This window comes from Staurois parvus, unplaced genomic scaffold (assembly GCF_062004578.1).
Source record: "Staurois parvus isolate SC_StPar_1 unplaced genomic scaffold, SC_StPar_1.0 ptg001805l, whole genome shotgun sequence".
In the NCBI taxonomy this organism is placed as follows: Eukaryota; Metazoa; Chordata; class Amphibia; order Anura; family Ranidae; genus Staurois; species Staurois parvus.
In genome coordinates, this window is record NW_028319601.1 from 2,029,404 (window position 1) to 2,050,423 (window position 21,020).

Sequence of the window (21,020 nt, forward strand, 5' to 3'; positions counted from 1 at the left end):
CATCTAAACACGTCCGGTGGTTGGGAACAGTGTGAAGCTCGATTCATCAGACCATATTGAAACTAAAAAGGTTTATGAGGCTGTGGCCGCCATCATCCCTAATTACATCAGTTGAAAACCCCCTTCATGGGATTTTAAAGGCAACCATAAACACTCAAAATATTATAAGTATAAAACATTATTTTATTATCCATATTATTGTGAAAAAAGGGTTGAACTACATTTGTCATAATAAACCAAATATCTGGTAGTGTAAAGTATACATTAATTCACACATCCATATACTCCACAAACGTGTTGCCTTTTAGTACATCCTTATTACAAGGCTAATTTTCCAGATGATCCCCAGCTAACACATGCACAAAACATGTCCACACATTGCAACCAGTTGAATCTTGATTGTTAGTTGGTCAGCTTTGGATACCCCAAGATATTTGGTTTCTGATGACATTGTTTTAATGTTCATCAACCCTTTTTTTTTACAATAATATGGATAATAAAAAATGTTTTATACTTATAGTTTGAGTGTTTATGGTTGCCTTTAAAATCCCATGAAGGGGGTTTTCAACTGATGTGATTCATCAGACCATATTGCAGTCTTCCATTAATCGATAGTCCATGATTTATGGGTGCTGTACCACTCTCTTCTCTTCTGAGCATTTGAATCTGTCACTAGTGGTTTGGCAATTGCAGCTCGCAAATTAATGTTTTGCTCCCTGTGCACAGTTTTTGTGGACACGGGCTTGAAAAGACTGAGACAGAGCTCTGCAGTCACTTTTTGCAGCAGCAGCTTTCTAATTCCAGGTCATAATTCCACGCAATGACCATTTGTCTTTTTAGGTCAGCTGTGTCAACCACACTTATGCTTATCAGACAATGTTTTTCCAGAAACTATATATGTCATTGTAACATTTGAAACTGTACCTCGTGACACGGATAATAAATTGGCAACTTCAGTCACAGAGCTACCAGCTAAGCAGGCACCAACTATTTGCCCTCTTTGAAGCAGAGTAAACTCTGACATGACTCCGTCATACTAGCAGCGCATCCAGTGAATGACAAAAGGGAGGCTTCCCACTTATTAGCCAAGTGTTTTATCACACAGAGGACGCAAAAGAATGTTACATCACTTCCATTTTTAAAGCTAAACATGTCATCAGTTTCACACCTACAAATCGTGTAGTGTTTCCATATTTTTGTCCAACCCCTGAAGGTGTGTTGGATTTGATGGTTAAGCGCAGCCCTTTCTTGTGCATTTCACATTTTAGTGCATATGTTTGATCAGTGTTACATTTAAATGGAAAAGGTTGCATTCAACAGGACCACCCATCTACACAATCCTTCAATTCATATGAAACAAAGTCTCTGCCATTGTAGTCAATAGTCACCATTCATATTTCTGCATTTTGTTCTCCATGGTCAATGACATTCCCAAGAGTGAATAGGGTCTTGATGAATATTTGTGTACAAACAAGGCATCTCACCTTATCCTCATTGTAAGCAATGTTAAATTCTGAACTGACAAACAGTATATTCTCTGGTTTCAGGTCTGTGTGAGTCAGCTTGTTGTCATGGAGAACTGCAAAGTTAAAAAAAAAAAGCCACATCATACAACTTTTCAAACATAGCTAAGCAAATTGACTTTCTGTTCCAAGATGAGCAATGGAATTGTTCTAAGGGTTTGTTCACACCACAGGTAGTCTTTATAGAGATCCTAAATTAAGGAATGACAGGTGTGACTATGGAAGAATACATGTTGCTTCTGGGGTCATTAGTCACAGGAAGGATCAGGGATCCTTCAGAGCCCCAGAAAAGTGACGGAGATGGATCTAGAGCTGCCCAGATCAGTTTTATTGCAAAACCATTCACTGACTGTTTGCAGCAGCAGCTGTAAGCTTGATTTAAACCACTTGTCTACCAACCTGTTTATAAATGTACCTTCAGTACATACTTTCAGTGTATGTTTTTGGATTTGTGTGGAACATAATTGTGATTCACAACATAAAAAGGGACTTGCAAGCTTTTCACTGTTAGGCCTCATGCATACAGGACATTTTTGCAGCCACTTTTATGGGCGTCAGGCATTTTTTTTTACTGCTTCCAAACGGTCCCCAATGTTATCCTATGTATCCATGCACACAGACCTTTAGAAACTTTTAGTAGCAGTAGTGATTATCAGCAGGGGAAAAAACCCAGGGCCAGTGAATTCAGGAGCAGCAGCGTTTTGGCAGAAAAAAAGCTTGACGTGGCTAAACAATAAACACTAGGTGCGTTTAGCGTGTGAGCATTAATTAATTTCAATGGCTGAAATAAATTATCACTCTGGCCAATGAAATGAATGCCAAATGCTTGACGCTTGTAAACTTTTACAAACTTCAGGCATTTTTTCTGCAAAAACGCTGCTATGAGGGCAGCTTCTAGGAGTTTTTTTTAACGTCCTGTGTGCATGAGGCCTTAAAAGAAACTCCAGATGTGTGTGTATAGCCATTGCTCTGCTCCTATAATTTTCACATATAAATGGTGTATATTATGTTCATTACAATAACGTATGGGCATATTAAAAGACAGAATCATTTGTTTGCTCTTTTTTCTTTTTTAAGCCAAAAGTAGGCTTTTTGCATTTTTTACATTTGATGAATCAACAAAAGCAAGGGCTGCATAACTTTTCTTTAATAATCTTTTAAAGATGAGAAATATCAAATATCGTTGTGCTGTCAATAAATGTGTTTTACTCCTTTGACCATCATATATGCATTCTAGCATGGTCTTGCAAGTGAAAATGATTAGCCACTACACTGTTGTTGTACACCTTTAAATAGTGAAATGGTGGATTTTTAAACACTACTGCTGAAATAACCATCATGTGGCCAGCGCACCTGCTAATTCCTGTGAACCTAGTTGTCCAATGACAGCTTGGGTCACAGACTCTGTATACATAGCCAAACTGAGTGGACCTGTAATTTGGCATCACTCATATAGAGACCAATCATCGTAATGAGATATAAACCATGTGGTGTATAAACATATCTCAGCCTACCTCTTCCTCTTACAAAGGGGGAATGGAAGGGAAAAGAGCTAATGAATGAATGGGCAGAAGCAGATGCAAGTTATTCTTCAACCTTCCCCACCCCTCTCCACTCCTACACATCTGATTTTGAGACTCTTCAGTGACTTGTATGTTAACCTTTCAACTCCCCTATCCTGCACATTTACATATTAACCCGTTCATCTGTATGTGCCCACTTAATGTGACTGTACATTATCTCTTCACCGCCATCCATGCTCTGTGTACAACCTGTATGGTTGGTATCTAATGCACCATTACCCAGCTCCATGTTTTAATCGTTTTTTTTTTTTTTTGTTTTTTTTAAATTAAAAGTGGCAAAAAATTGGGATCACTTTGAGTTATCCACTTTTTTAAAAAAGGGATCCTTTTGGACTGTGTGCACAGCCTTGGAATTTTCATTTTAATAGAAAATAAAGGAATTCACATTTTGTCTTTTTCCCTATATACAAATAGGTAAAAACAAAACATGACTAAAAAACACGTACTCAGAAATGTTATAGGCCAGCTCAGGTTTATAAAAACATATCACACAAGCAATCAACTCACATTAAAATACTTCCCAACAAGTGTTTATTAAACTTACATTTCACTGCGTTGCAAACCTGGTAGGCTATGTGACGAATTTGAGAAAGTGGATATGGCAGAAAGTCGTTCTCTTTCTGGAAATCAAATGTGCTTTTTCCCAGCAGCTCAAACGCAATGCACATATGTCCATGATATTCAAACCAATCTCGCATTAACACGCACATGCTGGGAGCAAAGAGACAAAAGTTAAGCAATGCATTAACATTCAAATCAGGTCATTTCATGCAGTAATTGATAAAGCTGCCTACAAACTAGGATTGCCATTTTAGAATATCACTTCAGAAGGCAAGTTACTTAATGCAAAGTGTGATGCCACCTTTGCAAACAATTTGGGATTACTTTAAATTTTATCAGGCCAATTTTCAGCTTTCAGCAGTGTCGTACTTTGAATGACAATTGCACGGTCATGCAACATTATACCCATATGACATTTTTATAATTTTATTTCTCACGAATAGAGCTTTCTTTTGGTGGTAATTACTTGCAGCTGGGTGTTTTACTTTTTGCGCTATAAACAAAAAAAGAGCAAAAAATAAGAAAAAAAAAAAAGTTTCTTTGTTTCTATTATAAAATTTTGCAAACAGATAATTTTTCTCCTTCACTACTGTGCATTGATGAGGCGGCACTGATAGGCACAGGTGGGAGGCACTGCTGGGCACTTGTGGGCGAACTGGAGGGTGGCACTGCTGGGCACCGATCATCAGTGCCCTGATGATCGGTGCCGATCCCAGCTTTGACAACTGCCGATTCTCAGCAGTACTTTCCTCACGCTCTGACAGCATGAGGAAAGTGCAGCCGAGAACCGGCAATTGCATTTCCTGGTGATCAGCATGTCATTGGACACGGCTGATCACATGGTAAAAGGCCGCTGTGTTTGGCCTTTTACCACATCACGTGATCAGCTGTGTTCGTAGGACACAGTGATCACGCAGCTTGCCGGGTGCGCGCAGGAGAGCGTGTTCTGAGAGGACTTCATGACGGCCTCCCAAGACTGGCCAGCCAAGATGCAGACGTCGGTCGGCTACCTGCGGTCAGCAACTAGTTAAAGAAGTAGTAAAGTTTGCTTAAAAAAAAAAAAAAGTCCTCCTTCAGGTTAATGTCATAATGTGCACCACATACTAGCACATTATGACATTTGCCTGTCAAATGGATCTCTCCAGCGACGTGCTGTCACCCATGCCAGGGCTTCCGTCTTCACCTTGTCTTCCTTTCGGGTTCATGCGCTCCGGCCGTGCATGCGGATGGGAGCCACAATCCTGGCATAGAACTCTGAATTGAAGCATAAAAGTGAGAAAAGCAGCACTAAGTGCAGCAATATAAGCAAATAATTTACTTCAACAAAATTGGCAACTCACAATAGTAGTAGTCAAATAAGCGCTTGTCAAACTGGTGTCAACCGCTGTGCAGCTCCTGGCCTGTCCCACTGCAGGTCATATGACCGGAATGCGTGCCATGCCTACTGCTGCTGTAGTATCTGGAGCTGACATCACTCCAGTCTGCCCTGAGGATCCACACCGACCAGGAAGTACTGGGAACCACCAGCACAGCCAAGGAGAGTGCTTTGGAGACATGCTTGCAGCGGGACAGGCCAGGAGCTGCACAGCGGTTGACACCAGTTTGACCAGCGCTCATTTGACTACTACTATTGTGAGTTGCCAATTTTGTGGAAATAAATTATTTGCTTATATTGCTGCACTTAGATGGCGCTTCTTCTCTCACTTTTATAAGTCACACAGTCTCTTCTAGCTCTTTTTTAATCGGCTGCCACTGAATCAAGCATTGTTGGATCATCCCTTAACCACCTTTGGACTTTAGGGAATTTACACATTAAACATTTAGTCTTTTTCTTCTTAGTGCACCAAATATTTCTCATGCTCTAACTCTGAATTGAAGGCAAACTGTGTCCTCAATTCAGACCGCAGTGCGCTTGCTACAAATGTGAATAACTCCTATGTGTAGGTACAAAAAAAAAAAAAAAATTAAAAAAAGCAGACTTCACTACAGCTTTAAAGATCATAGCTGCTAAACTATAGTGAAAATATTCAACTATAATTTGAATTAATCACCTAAAAACAGAGAACGGATGCGGTCTGGGTTTGGAGGTTCCTTGGGTTTGAGATGGATCTTGCAGTTTAGTGCATCTTCAGATTTATGGCCAAAAAAATGTTTACTTATAATGCACTGCATACCCCTTGTACCTGAGTTAACATGGATTGCAGCTGGTCTTTTTTTGTTTACATTCCAAAGAGAAAAAACAAAAACAAAAAAAAAAAAAAAACACAGGCGATAAAATACCACCGAAATAAAGCTCTATTTGTGGGGAAAAAAGGACAAAATTTCATTTGGGTGCAGTGTTGCATGACCGCGTAATTGTCAATTAACGTAACACACAGTGTTGTATCTCAAAAAAATGGCCTGGTCAGGAAGGGAGGTAAATCCTCGAGGGCAAGTGGGGTTTTGCGCAATCATTTGCATGAATGTGCATTTGTGTGCACACAATGAGAAGTGTTTTTAGTTTTTTTTTTGTGATATTTTATAAACACTTTTTTCACTTAACATTATTGCTACCCATAGAGGGGGCAACAAACTTCTATGTGATAGCACTGGGCAGGTGAGAGGCACTTTTTTTGGAGACACTGGGGTGTTTGATACCTGTGAGTCATGATCAGGTGGCGATAAAACTACCCAGACCACTTTTACAGTAAAGCAAAGATCCGAGTGATAAAAAATAACCAAGCTTGTTTTAACCTCTTCAGGCACAAGAGGCTAAAGTAGTTTGGAAGGCTAAACTAATAAACAGAGCATTATGAATTATTCTAAGCAGATTTATTAAATTCAAAGGGTCTTCACAAGAGGGGAGAAAAAATTCTTACTATTTATTCTCTTGGTCTTGCTCCCGAATCTTCTTTAAGACATTAATCTCTAGCAAGGCTGCCTCCCTGTATTTTTTCACATTACGTATTATTTTCAGAGCCACGGGAGTTTTGCCTCTGAGAGAAATACAAAGACGCATTCAGCAGAATTGCCAAAGAGAATAGGCAGTGAAAAGTCTAACATCTATCTGTACAAACCTGTCACGGTCCAGGCACTCTACCACTTTACCAAATGTTCCCTCTCCCAGATTTCCCACTATTTCATCTGGAAGACATAAATCAATTATAGACTTTAAACAAAGTAGTGAAAATTAAGTGCTGCAGCAGACCAGTCACCTTCTTCACTGCTAGGCAGATTTCCAGAGTGCACCTATTCCATTACTATGTACTGCTTCTGGAAGCTTTTACCAACTATTAACAACTGGCATGCTACTGAAGACCCAAGAAATAATACAAAGCTATTACTTCCTCCCAAAAAGCAGTAGACTTTGGAAAAAACTTTCTATATGTAAAAGGTGATAAGAAAGGAAAAAACAACTGCTACTGATTCCATTAATTGCATACTGATACCCTGTCAGTTTAATGCAACTCTGAGATCTAAGAGAAGGCTAATCATCAGTCCTACAGTACCTTCACTAGCCCCAACATTATAGTCACTGCATAAGATAACCAATACTCCTGCTCAGTAGCAGGAGCTCTGCTGCTCTGTACAAGAATGAAGGGAATGGTCTGTTTCAAACATATACAGAGCAACGGGCTCTCCCTATGCATTAGTCCACCCTGTAGTTCTAGAATAGGGAGAGAAACAGAGGGTACAGCTGGGGAGAGTAGAAGGGTTAAAGATTTTACGGAAGAGGAGTCAGTACATCTCTCCAGGATGCGATCTCCAGTCCGGCACACCAGGTGCCCTTCCTTGTCATCTTCTACATTCTGGCTGCTCTTAGCACTTCGTTGGCTCTTCTGTAGCCCCAACAGCCACAAGGTGCAGCGTCCATTTCCGTTAGAAACCAGGGAGATGGTTACAATTAGAAGACACAGGTCCAAGTCGGTGTAGATTGAGAGGTGTGCAGTCATATAAAAACATAGAATGATAGGGGATATTGCAAAGGGAGACGTGCAGGTTAGAAACGGCTCAACACTGAAGCCGATCTGAATTAAAAAGAATAAAAGTAAAAATCTACACAAACTAACCTTTATTTAAAAAAAAGATAAATATACATGTGTGTGTAAATACTGGGACTGACATGCATTACAGGTTACAAGATTTAAAATCTAAAAGTACACATAACAAAAAAAGGAAATTGCACAAAGTGTTAAACCTCAAAATACAGTGACTAGTTAGCAGTTCCAAGAAACCTCACCTGCACATACCACAGATCAGCAATTAGAAAAAGTAGTTTGATTTTGCCAAGTCCATTAGAGCCCATGTTAATGCAGTAATGGAACTACATTCAGCCAATGTGAATAACTGTCTCCTTTGTACAGGCAAAAGGCAGTGCTGAGAGCTGATTCTGCTATAGAGCAATATTTAAATAAGAGTCATATCTCTCAATTTTCAATTACCCATCACTCAATAGCAGCATGAGATGCTAAAACATATGACCTAATTGCATTGTTCCTCATGATGAAATTATGGAAGCATATTAGTAGTAACTACATGCTACAAAGAATAGAATTTTAACTTTAAAATGCACAAAAGACTTATTCGTAGTTGCATGTCACTCACCCATGTCCTCTATACTCACCGAGGAGGAGTAGCTGCCTGACCTAGACCTAGAACGGCGTCTGCGAGAGGCTCCATTATGATGTTTTCCAGTCTTAGACTTCCCTACTGCATACGATGGTCTAAAGTAATTTTCACTCTGAGATGACAGACTGCCAGTGACACTAACTTCTCTCGATCGTCCCTTGTAAGACTTACTCCAATAAGTTTCCTTCCTGAGGATGGAAAAAAAAAAATTAAAAAAAGAGTTACCTAGTCACATATGTACCTACAAAGGAATATCAATCCAATTAAAAGACAGAAAACTGAATAGCTAAAATGACGAAAAAAAAAAAAAGACAATAGGCTTGTTTTTAGAAGCGAAAATGGTAAATATGCTATCCAGGGACTGCATTTTATTTGGGTAACCAATTTTTATTAGCTTTTACAAAAAGACAGACACCTACTGTAGGTCCTGTATGTACCTTTAACTGCTTGCGGACTGTGCTATAGCCAAAAGACAGCTACAGCGCGGTCGTCCAGTTCTAGGAGGGAATCCATGGATGTCCTCCCACAACCCCACACCCCTGGGGCATGCATCAGGCGTGCTCTGCGACAGCTGTGTCCTTGGACACAGCCAATCACAGATCATGGTAAAAGGCCAAGCACAGCGGCCCCATCAGTGCCCCGACTCTCAGTGGAGCCCCATCGGTGCCCCGACTCTCAGTGCAGCCCCATCGGTGCCCCGACTCTCAGTGCAGCCCCATCGGTGCCCCGACTCTCAGTGCAGCCCCATCGGTGCCCCGACTCTCAGTGCAGCCTCAGCACCCATGAGTGCAGCCAAATTATTTATTTGGAAAATGTTATAACAAAAAATTAAGCTCCCCCCCTCCCCCCCCAAAATCATCAATCTTTTTTGCTTAATCAAAAAAATTATTTAGAAAAAAAAAAAAAAATGTATCTCAAAAAAATGAGACAGACCATGCAATTATCAAAGTGCAACAGCACTAAAAGCTGAAAATTGTCCTGGGCAGGAAGGGGGTGTAAGCGCCTAGTACAGAGGTAGTTAACATCTTCATGAGTCAGAGGTGCTCTGGTATGCAAATTCTAACTTCTCCTTGTGAAGTTCAGCACTACCTCCCACATCTCACTACTGGTGCATCACTCTGATGGACTCACTGATGACGAGTGGGGTTACAGAGGTTAAAGATGCTGGACCAAGTTTAATTTTTAAAGACACCGTGGGGGCATAAATATAAAGGCCACCACTGCTAAGAATAAGCACATCCAGGAATGTCCAAAAAGTCAGGGCTCTCCCCCTGCTTGTTTATTCTAGGTCAGAGGCTCACTGGGTAGTGAAGCCGGCACCCGAGCACCTTTAATAACCAATGCAGCAATGGCAGCTCCCATACTTCTATCCTCACAGGTTACCTTTACCAACCTTGTCTCAATGTTGCTGAAATGGGAGAAGGACCTTATACAACTTTAATAGAGGTTTAGTCAAATATATGGTTATCTGTAGCTATACCTTGCAAACCAAGTAATAAAACAAACAATGATACTTCATACTCACAAAACATTTCCAACTACCCTAGTGACCGCTTATAAACATTTCCAACTACCCTAGTGACCGCTTATACATGATACTAAAAGGTAATTAGTTTCACTGAGCTACAATGGCAATTTCCTTGATACATGGAATCCCTGACTGCAATATGAATGTCCTAATCTTAGTCATTAATGGTTTGAACAGAATCATCTGGAGACTATTCCAAGGATGGGATCTGCCTTCTCTCTACTCCATTACCCTCTCCCTCCACTCCTGTGCTCATGTTCCTATTTATTATTTAGTAAAAATGCCCTCTCTCCCATTTTGATATACCCTTTACCATCTAGCTTGCTTAGACTTTTCTTTACCTTTAATTCCTTAACACTTAATAAGTAATATAAATTTTATAAGTACTTTGTTGGTATTGCGGTTGTGCCAACTACCACAATGAAATGAACAATTATAGGACAGTAAGCAAATACTCAAAGTTCACAAATTCCATCCCAGGAATATGAAGCAGTGATGTTTCTGAATGCCAGGCTAAAAACTCCTATTGATTATCCAGGAACAAACTATGCTCTTCTGACTTTCCAGTAAAAGATCATATTACTGTTGGAAGTTCATTATGACATGTTTTGGAGCTTCAGGGTTCAAGACGCAAGGTCACAACTGACTGAAAAGCTGAGCCGCCATCCTTAACCACTTAAATACTGGACACTTTCACATTCCTTCTTGCCCAGGCCAATTTTCAGCTTTCAGCGCTGTCACGCTTTGAATGACAGTTGTGCGGTCATGCAACACTGACTGTACCCAATTTTTATCATTTTGTTCACACAGAGCTTTCTTATGGTGGTATTTAATCACCACTGGGTTTTTTATTTTTTGCTAAACAAAAAAAGACCAAAAAAAATGTGTTTTTCATTTCCATTATAAACTTTTGCAAATGATTTTTCTTCATCAGTTTAGGCCAAAATGTATTATGCTACATTTATTTGGTGAAAATAACCCAAATCAGTGTATATTACTTAGTCTGTAGGAAAGTCTACAATCTATGATTTTATATATATGAAAATCGATTGATCCTGATGTACTGATGGCCTATCTCATTTCTTGAGGCACAAAAATGCCAGGACAGTACAAATACCCCCCAAATACGCCTTTTTGGAAACTAGACAAGGTATTCAGTAAGAGGTATGGCAAATTTTATCACAATTTTTTGGAAAATTAAGAAATATGAAAAAGAAAATTCTCACTTTCTTCTTCTTTTACATACAGTCACCAGTGCATCAACAGCATTACATAACTGATGTAGCAGTGATCAGGGACACAGAATGGTGACAGTACATAAAAAAAAAAAGTTCAATTTCTTTTCCTTATTACAATTTTTTTTTATTTTTAACATACTGTGACAAGAGCAATACAGTGCTACTATATTAGCACTGTACTACTCTAGGGTGGTGATCAGAAAAACACAACAGTACACAATGAATGGAAGCCATCCATTCAGTAAAACGGTCATGTGATCTGCTGTGACTGGTCACTGCGATCACATGGCACCAGCCATGTCCGGTGGACACAGTGGATGACAGATCATGCCGGAGAGCGTTCTCGGGAGAACATCCACCCTAAAACAACAGTGCTCCTGCCTGGCCATCATATTACAATAGGCCAGACAGGAAGTGGTTAATATGTTAAACATTTGTATATCTAAGATCTATTACGCAGATAAACACTATGTACCCCCTGGAACGTGACCTGTGTGGTGATCTTCGATTCTCCTGACGTCTATATCTATCATTGTGTTCCCAGCTTGGGGACCGTCTCCTTCGTTTCCATTCACGAATCTCTTCAGGACTCCGGAACCTCCTCTTGTGATACATCTGACAGAAAGCACAATGTTAGGAAAACACAAAAAAGAAGACCTATTTTATTACAAATACAGAAAAATCCACACAGGAACTACAGCAGTTAACGCCAAAGCCTTACATTAGTCCTAGCATTTTCAATGGAAAAACGTTTATTTTACTGGTCAGGTTATCAATTTTGACTGGCACTTCCCATAATGCGACTACTGAGCACAGTCTGTAAATGCCAAGGAACGCTGACACATCCAGTAAACAAATCACCATGTATCACCTTATTTAAAATGGCCATTAACATTTCTGAAATACAGAAGTATTTATGCAATTCACTAGAACTCAACATGTGAGATAAACTTCTGACTCTAAGGAAATATATTTTCTTAGATGCCTGAATAAAAAGGTCAGCTCCAGCCAAAACAGTTTTATTAATTTTGCACAGAGGAGGAGAAAGAGTTAGAGCAGGGCCGAACAAATTTGCTTTGAGTCTTGGAGCCAGCTAAAAAAAAAAAAAAGTAAGGAGCCAGTTTTTCATACTGCTTGCTCACAGGTCCAATGCAAGGATTTTTATCTATGTAGGCAAAGGTACCGGAGTTGACTGCGAATGCCTGTTAATGTTATTTATTTCAAGTACTTCTATAGTGCTGTCAATTTACGCCAAGCTTTACATACATATATTGTACATTCACATCAGTCCCTAACCCTCAAGAGGCGTACAATCCAAGGTCCCTAACTCACATTCATACCTACACATACTAGGGCCAATTTAGACAGGAGCCAATAAACCTACCAGCATGTCTTTGGAGTGTGGGAGGAAACCGGAGTACCTGAAGGAAACCCACACAGTCACAGGGAGAACATGCAAACTCCAGGCTGGTGGTGCAGTGGTTGGGATTCGAACCAGCAACCCTAGTACTGCCAGGCAGAAGTGCTAACCATTTAGCCACTGTGCTGCGTTTAGAAGCATAATGCAAACTATCCATACAGCATGGGAGTTTTAGGTCCATGGAAGGGATGGATACGAAAGATTCTCCAGTTCTTAAAAATAAAGTAATGTGGACTATAGAGGAATTAAAACAAATATACAAAGAGATGAATATGTGATATAGAATAAGAGTGTCTATGATCATTTCTGAAACACAATTTAGGGCCCATTCACGCAATGCACTGTGTATGTGAGTTGGGGTGTCATTCAAAATAAATGGCCATGCACATACACAGCACAATGGAGTGATTTCTCTTCCATTAAGACCCATTTAAAATGAATTGGCTGCCATAATGTAGCCGGTCACAATGTGTTGTGGTGTATGTTTTTGCAGTACAATAGGCTGTAAACGACAGGGACAAAAAAAAAATCTGTTTAAATCTATTTATTAATTAGTCTTGATTCTGCAGGGGAAGAGTTGGCTGACCCATCCCTGGTTGCATCCAATGTTCATGTTCTGTACGTTTGGTAGCCATAACATAATACGAAACAAATGTTTCATATTTTACAATATATTGATTATAGCTCACATTCTATTCACAGAGTTAAGCCACATTGCTGCTGCTTTCAGTTGTAGTTGTCATTATACACTGCTGAACAAAACAACTGAATGAAATCAAGGTACTCAACTGTTTTCACAGTAGAATAAAAAGGAATCGGAACTTCATTCCTCAGCTTGTGTGTTGGTATTTTTTTAAATCAACAGAAATCTAGAAGGGAGAGAAAACCAGAAGAGATAGGTGAATGGTTTAAATCAACTGAAAGCAAGCTAGCGAACCATCCCCCTTACCCCCACCTACACGGTTTTATATCGTGTGTCCTTATATGGGAAGTAAGAGGCTCATCCACTGCACATTGTAAATCTCAATTCAATGGCACCTCAGCATGCAAACCTAGACGCAGTGTTCGTTTTTTATATAAAGGGGCCTCTTGAAACAAAGTAACAGATCTAAAACATATGACAAGGGAGGCTCAAGAAAATATTAACTGTAAATGGATATTATTAACTAATATTAAAAGAAGATGGAACAAAAGCTCAATTACAACAGGGCTCGGAAAATTTGCTTTGAATCTAGGAACCAGCTAAAAAAAAGTTAGGAGCCAGCTTTTGTTTTTTGTTTTTTTTTTCCCAGCGTAGCGTGGCTTGTCAGCACCCAGGGCAAGGCAACTTCTGTGTGACAAGCTTTCCGCAATGCGATTTGCTCCATGATAATAACAGCAAAACCACACGTTTTTAGGTGCCATTGGAAATAATGACACCTGAACCTGCGTTTTGTGATCGCAGCAATTCTGCCATGCCCAGGTGTGAATGGACCCATCCTGGTTCACACATGTGATTCTGGATGAGTTTTCAAACTCACAGAATTGCATGACAGACTAGATATTATGTGTTCCTATTGGGGTGGTTCATACAGATGTGATTCAAATGCATTGCGGTTTGAGTGCCATTACAAAAAGGGTCCTGTGCGAGTTTGTAGCGGTGCATTCCAGACTCGCAAGTGATAGAGTAGAGTGGCATGCTTAGATAAGTGTTCATATAGGATTGCTATTGACAGGAGTTTTGGCACCAAAGCCCATGGGGCGCAATTTGGCACCTAAGCCCATGGGGCGCAATTTGGCACCTAAGCCCATGGGGCGCAATTTGGCACCTAAGCCCATGGGGCGCAATTTGGCACCTAAGCCCATGGGGCGCAATTTGGCACCTAAGCCCATGGGGCGCAATTTGGCACCTAAGCCCATGGGGCACGATTTTGCTCCGACCAGGTCATTTTTTGCGTTACGGCACTGCATTATTTTAACTGACAACTGCGCGGTCATGCAACACTGCACCCACATGAAATTTATGTCTTTTATTTCTCCACGAATAGAGCTTTCTTTCGGTGGTATTTGATCACCTGTGCACTTTGTTTTTTTGTGCTATAAAAAAAAAGACCAACAATTTTGAGAAAGAAAAAAACCCATATTTTTTACTTTTTGCTATTAAGCATGTCCAGTAGAAAACATTACAATTAAATTACATCATAAATTTAGGCCAAAATGTATCCTGCTACATGTCTTTGCTAAAAAAAATCCCAATACGTGTAAATTAATTGGTTTATGAGAAAGTTATAGCATGTACAAATGGTGATATAGTTACTGGAATTTTTTTTTTTTTAAATTAACTAGTAATGGTGACAATCAGCAACGTATAGTGGGACTGCAGGGGGTATTCTGACACTGGGGGAAACTGACTTGGTGTCACTGACATCCCCAGTGACACCAATACAGTGATCAGCGCTAATAAAAAATACTTGACCCCTTATGAGGAAGGCAGGAAGTGATGAAATACGTCAAGGGATGTGACGTTGGACGTTGCACGGTAACTGGAAGTGGCGGAGTGGCCCATCTTAAGTGAGGTTATATCACTATTTGGCGTTCCAGAAAGCTGCGCGTGGATGGGAATTGGGAAGACATGCGGTTTTATGTTTTATCTAATGTAAGCATATGGAATAAAGTCTGGATCTTGTTGGATTTGATATACTACACTATATGGCTATTTCTCTTTCTATGAATGAGTACCTATGGATGGCTCTGAGGAATATTAAGGCATGATTGGAAGGAAGGGATAATTTGGCATCTGATAAAAAGTCTGTGGGACAGTTCTGATGATTGATGACCCACTGGAGTATTCTCTTAGAAGGCCATTATATCACTTATTTAGGGTAAGGGTATTTAATTTAGCCACACAGAAGTGTCCACGGAGTGCTCACAGAGAAGTGTGTATACAGGAGTGCACACGGAGTGCTCACAGAGAAGTGTGTATACAGGAGTGCACACGGAGTGCTCACAGAGAAGTGTGTATACAGGAGTGCACACAGAGTGCTCACAGAGAAGTGTGTATACAGGAGTGCACACGGAGTGCTCACAGAGAAGTGTGTATACAGGAGTGCACACGGAGTGCTCACAGAGAAGTGTGTATACAGGAGTGCACATGGAGTGCTTCACTATTTCACGTGTTTTCATGATGTTTTGTGTTTGCACAATTGTCTATATATATGTGTATATATATGAGATTAAATAACTGTTATACTGAGGATAATACACTATCCAGTTTCGTTTTCATTTTTTGGAGGTATACAGCATTTTTGGAGGCACACGGCGATTATGGATTAGAAATTGGGACACTAAAAAGGTTTATGATTTATAATAACAAATACTGACACTGTACTAATGGCACTGGGCAGGAAGAGGTTAACACGTGGGGCGATCAAAGGGTTAACTTTGTGCTGTTTCACAGTAAGCTGTGTCTCTGCTGTCAACTGTAAGCATACTGCTTTGTATGGCTCTGCTATGCAGTTCTCTTCCCCAATCGGGAATACTCGGCCATCACCGGGTGCCAGCGAGTATTCACCAGTCGGAACCTGGTGATTGAAAGCCAAGGCCCCGAACAGCGGCGTGTGCTTCCCTTACCCAGAAATGTGAAATCACGTATATATATACACACACGTGATTTTGGGCAACCCCTGCTGCCCTGTTGCAGTATGTCTGCTATACGGTGGCGGGAAAGCGGTTAACAGTTAATTAATAAAGCTTCCACTTTTGGGTGGAACTCCGCTTTAAGTTGTTCAGGCTCATGGGGTGAGTAGTGCATGTTTTAGATGGGAGCGGAAGGTGCCAGAAGAGAGGGAGAGATGGAAGATGTGAGTGAGGGAGCATAGGACAGAAGAGGAGGGTGACCATATCAGTTGTGAGGGAACAGGGTCCCGCAGACAGGTGGTGAGGCAGACTTATAACTTTAGTGACCCCTCTGGTAGTAGCAAGGTCAAAAGAGGAAAGTGTAGTTGGCTTCCTATCTGTTTTTATCCGCCACTAGAACGATTGCTCAGTCCTGGAAGAGTCAGTTTGTCCCTCTTCAGGGGGTGCGGGATCGTATGACCACTATGATGCTCAATGAACAGATGTCGAGTATCCGCAACGACTCCCAACGTAAATTTTTGAAAATATGGGAGCCGTGGTTGCAATATGCCTTTCCCTCACTCCCCCTGGCTAGTCTGGGGATGTAATGGCGTTCGGTATTGGCGTTCTTGGACCCCTGCTCTTTGCCCCCCCCTTTTTTTTTCTCCTCTCTCTTCCTTTTTCTCTCTCTCTCTGTTTTTGGTGTGACCGGACAGCTGCATTTAGTTGTTATAGTCAGTTACATTAATGTTTGTAACTTATGTGCCATTGATAGCCCCTGCGTGGGCGTACATTTTGCCCTGTTGGTGTTGGAGCACTATTTTTCCTTTTTTTTTATTTTGCATTTTGTTTATCTGTGCAATTGATAGCCCCTGCATGGGCGTGTTTTATTGCCTCTGTTTTATACGGTTTAAAAAATTAATAAAACCATTGAAATAGAAAAGAGGAAAGTTTAAATGTGCCATACACATATTGACTTTCATTTAAAATATTTCTTTTCAAGAACATTAAATTTTCTAGACATTGTGGTCAAATCGGTACTTGTTTTTGATCACATTGACAAGATTGATTCCATTATGCTTGTCACCAAAAATAATGTCTCCATTGGAAGATTTCCTCTATTACTGTTCAGGGGACAACCCAAAATTTGGCATTTTCTTTCACTTTTGATAACAGTAAACAGGACAAATAGAGATTATCGATCTCCCTAACAGGAGTACAGGCAGTAATAAAAACTGACAGGGGTTCTAATCCCTCTGCACAGCTAAAAAATAAAAGTAAATGTTTAAAAGCAAGGGAAGTTTTTAAATGACATTGGTCCAGTCATTGAATGTGTTAAGAATTTTTGTACAAATGTTTGTCCGAATTCTCTCATTGGAGAATCTACCAGGGTGTATGCACAAAAAAAACAAAAAGAATGGAATGAGGCTACTTTCACACAATGCATGTGCATTTCTCCCGCGTTTCTGGCGCATTTTTCACCTGACATGTGACTCAAAAAAAAAAAACACTCTAAAAAATGCAGCCGTGGGGGGTTCTTGTATGTGTTTTTGCAACCCTTTCCATCCACTTCAATAGAGAGGTGCGTTTTTTTACCGCACCAAAAATGCAGCAAGCAGGATTTTACAAAACATACTGATCAGTGTGAAGAGTTCCACAGGATTTCATGGTCGTGTTTTTTTTCTTCCGCTTTTTTAAACGCAAAAACAGATCAGTGTGAAAGCAGCCTTGAGCCCCTTTCACACTGATGTTCCGATCGGGTCCGCCTGTCAGTTTTTCAGGTGAACCCAATTGGACCATCCATAGCCCTGTATGGACGGGCGGGTGTCAGCAGACATGTGTCCGCTGTTACCCACCAGCATCTGATCCACTAAATACAGATGGTTGGGGATCAGTTCCCCAACCATCTGGTGGATCGATCAGATGACAGGTGGGTGGAAACAGGCAGGCAGTTTGTTTTGATCTGACCCCCCATAGAAAACAGCACGCTGTGTCTGTGTCCGCTCTGCAGCAGCGGAGCGGACAAAGACCTGTCATTGCTGTGGAGACCCCGCTGAGCAAGTGGATCCCATGACAGGTCCACCACGTCTGAAAGGGGCCTTAGGGTGGTGTCACACTGCCATGCTGTGGTTTGGCCGCAGTGTGGGGTGCAGCACAGGGTACCTGTGGTTTTCCAGCCAATTACCTGTGGTTTCCTACAGACTTCTATTAGCACGTTTTTGGTTCATTTTCTGAAAGTGCACCACAGATGCATCACACGAGACTTTTGGTATAATTTAAGAAAACGCCTCAAAGGCGCAGGACATAAAAAATGTCTATGGGAAACCACAGGTAATACCCTCTTCACATGGGCGACCTCCACCTACTGGGGGGGGGGGGGGGCTGTCCGTTGATCCCCACTGAGCAGCTGGATGACACAGCCTGCTGTCCTCTATGGGTGGTTGGAATTGTACTTCCTGATTGTTTATATCTGTCATCTGATCCGACTGACGGACGGGCAAAGTCTGTTTTTAGCGCATTGGAACAGATACAGGCAGGTGGTAACAGACATCTACCACTCCATAGAGGGCAATGGATGGTCCCATTGGGTCCGCCAAAAAAAAAAAAAAAAAAAAAAGGCACGGGCGTACCTGATTGGTTTACCTGTATGAAAGGGGCAGAAGGCTGACAAATCCTATGCATCTCTTCACACTGATCAAATGCGGGTCTGCTGCGTTTTAGAAAATCCTGGTTGCTGCATTTTTGGACGCACCTCCCTACTGAAATGAATGGAAACCGTGGCAAAAATGCACCCCCAGGTGTGTTTTTGAGTCACATGTCCTTGTCCTTTTTTCACAGGTGCAAAAAACCCAAAACGCAGTAAAAAGTAGTGTAAGTAGTGTGAAAGCAGCGCAGCTGTTCTGCAGCCAAACCACAGCTCGGCAGTGTGCAACCGCCCTATAAAAGACACAAATATCTACACGTGACACCAGAATCATAACAGACTTCAAAAGAAAACAATTCCTCCTGAATGAGGAGATAAGACCGGGGGAGGGGGAGGAGCTCAGAGGAGTCATGTATACAGAGGGCAGGAAGTCAGAGGAATCCTCCACACCACCAATACACAGTGCTGGGGGCCGGCTCCATACTGAATCACTACGGCCACAGAGAGAGCCAGAGTGATACAGCCAGTGGGAGAGCCCCGGAACCTCCACCCCGACAGAGCCCCAGAACCTCCACCCCGACAAGAGCCCCAGAACCTCCACCCCGACAAGAGCCCCAGAACCTCCACCCCGACAAGAGCCCCAGAACCTCCACCCCGACAAGAGCCCCAGAACCTCCACCCCGACAAGAGCCCCAGAACCTCCACCCCGACAAGAGCCCCAGAACCTCCACCCCGACAAGAGCCCCCGCACCTCCACCATGACAGAGCTATAGACCTCCACAATGATAGAGCCACAGACCTCCACCATGATAGGAGCGTGCTCCGGCCATTCACAGCACTCCAATGACAGACCTCCACCACAATAGAGCCACAGACCTCCACCATGATAGAGCATGCTCCGGCCATTCACAACACTCCAATGACAGATCTCCACCATGATAGAGCCACAGACCTCCACCATGATAGAGCCACAGACCTCCACCATGATAGAGCCACAGACCTCCACCATGATAGAGCCACAGACCTCCACCATGATAGAGCCACAGACCTCCACCATGATAGAGCCACAGACCTCCACCATGATAGAGCCACAGACCTCCACCATGATAGAGCCACAGACCTCCACCATGATAGAGCCACAGACCTCCACCATGATAGAGCCACAGACCTCCACCATGATAGAGCCACAGACCTCCACCATGATAGAGCGTGCGCCGGCCATTCACAGCACTCCAATGACAGATCTCCACTATGATAGAGCCACAGAACTCCACCATGATAGAGCGTGCTCCAGCCATTCACAGCACTCCAATGACAGACCTCCACCATGATAGAGCCATAGACCTCCAACATGATAGAGCGTGCGCCAGCCATTCACAGCACTCCAATGACAGACCTCCAAGATGATAGAGCGTGCTCCGGCCATTCACAGCACTCCAATGACAGACCTCCACCATGATAGAGCCACAGACCTCCACCATGATAGAGCATGCGTCGGCCATTCACAGCACTCCAATGACAGACCTCCACCATGATAGAGCCATAGACCTCCACCATGATAGAGCGTGCTCCGGCCATTCACAGCACTCCAATGACAGACCTCCACCATGATAGAGCGTGCTCCGGCCATTCACAGCACTCCAATGACAGACCTCCACCATGATAGAGCGTGCTCCGGCCATTCACAGCACTCCAATGACAGACCCACCTCCCGTGCACTCACCTGAGGTGTAGGGGGGATGGGCACACACCACCGCACCGGTCGCGCTCCCCTCACACATCACCCGTTCACACTCTCACCCGAGCCGCCGGCGGCCAGCACTGCCACTACGTGACATCGATCTACGATAGCCCCGCCCAGCTGCGTTCCGAGCCTCGGCGCACTCTCCCGCTCTGATTGGTCGGACGGGTTCGGCCAAGGAACACGTGACATGTGCTGGATGCCAAAATAAGGAAGACGCGCACATGGCGGGAAAGGCGGAATGAGTCACTTGTACCGTACAAGGCCGGGTTATAGGCGGTGTGGGGACAGCATTTTTCAAACTGTGAATGGAAAAGGAGTTGCAAAAAGACTGCTCTGCACCAAGGGTTAGCTATCAGTAACTCCCAACAAACAGAAACGTGTAATTCCTCCAGACCCCTAACAGTCACTCCGACCCCCAGAGATCCCTAGAGATCAGTAGAGCTCCTCACAGTGCCCAGCGTCCTTGTAGCTGGGCAGGTAGGGAGTAGGGCACATGTAACATTGGTTGCTAGGACGTCGGTGTTCTTAGCAACCGATGACTACTGCTCAGCAGGAATTGGTAATTGCACAGTGTCTC

The 21,020-nt window shown here is 42.3% G+C and overlaps 1 protein-coding gene across 3 annotated transcripts in view; it reads right to left on the reverse strand.

Annotated features, from left to right (window-relative positions):
• Nucleotides 1-20,568, reverse strand: part of CLK3 (CDC like kinase 3) — a 31,627-nt gene extending 11,059 nt beyond the window's left edge. Inside the window, exons 1-9 of one of the 3 annotated variants that reach the window (XM_089663946.1) lie at nt 20,423-20,568; nt 13,251-13,330; nt 11,532-11,656; nt 8,271-8,463; nt 7,392-7,485; nt 6,724-6,790; nt 6,526-6,642; nt 3,651-3,817; nt 1,485-1,579 (exon numbers count right to left, since the gene is read on the reverse strand). In XM_089663946.1, the coding sequence (XP_089520072.1) occupies nt 1,485-1,579; nt 3,651-3,817; nt 6,526-6,642; nt 6,724-6,790; nt 7,392-7,485; nt 8,271-8,463; nt 11,532-11,656 (858 nt within the window). In that variant the 5' untranslated portion in view covers nt 13,251-13,330; nt 20,423-20,568. Of the gene's footprint in view, nt 1-1,484; nt 1,580-3,650; nt 3,818-6,525; nt 6,643-6,723; nt 6,791-7,391; nt 7,486-8,270; nt 8,464-11,516; nt 11,657-13,250; nt 13,331-20,422 lie in introns of all 3 variants that reach the window. The other 2 variants (XM_089663944.1, XM_089663945.1) reach the window with 2 other exon arrangements.
• Between the last annotated feature and the right edge of the window lie 452 nt (nt 20,569-21,020).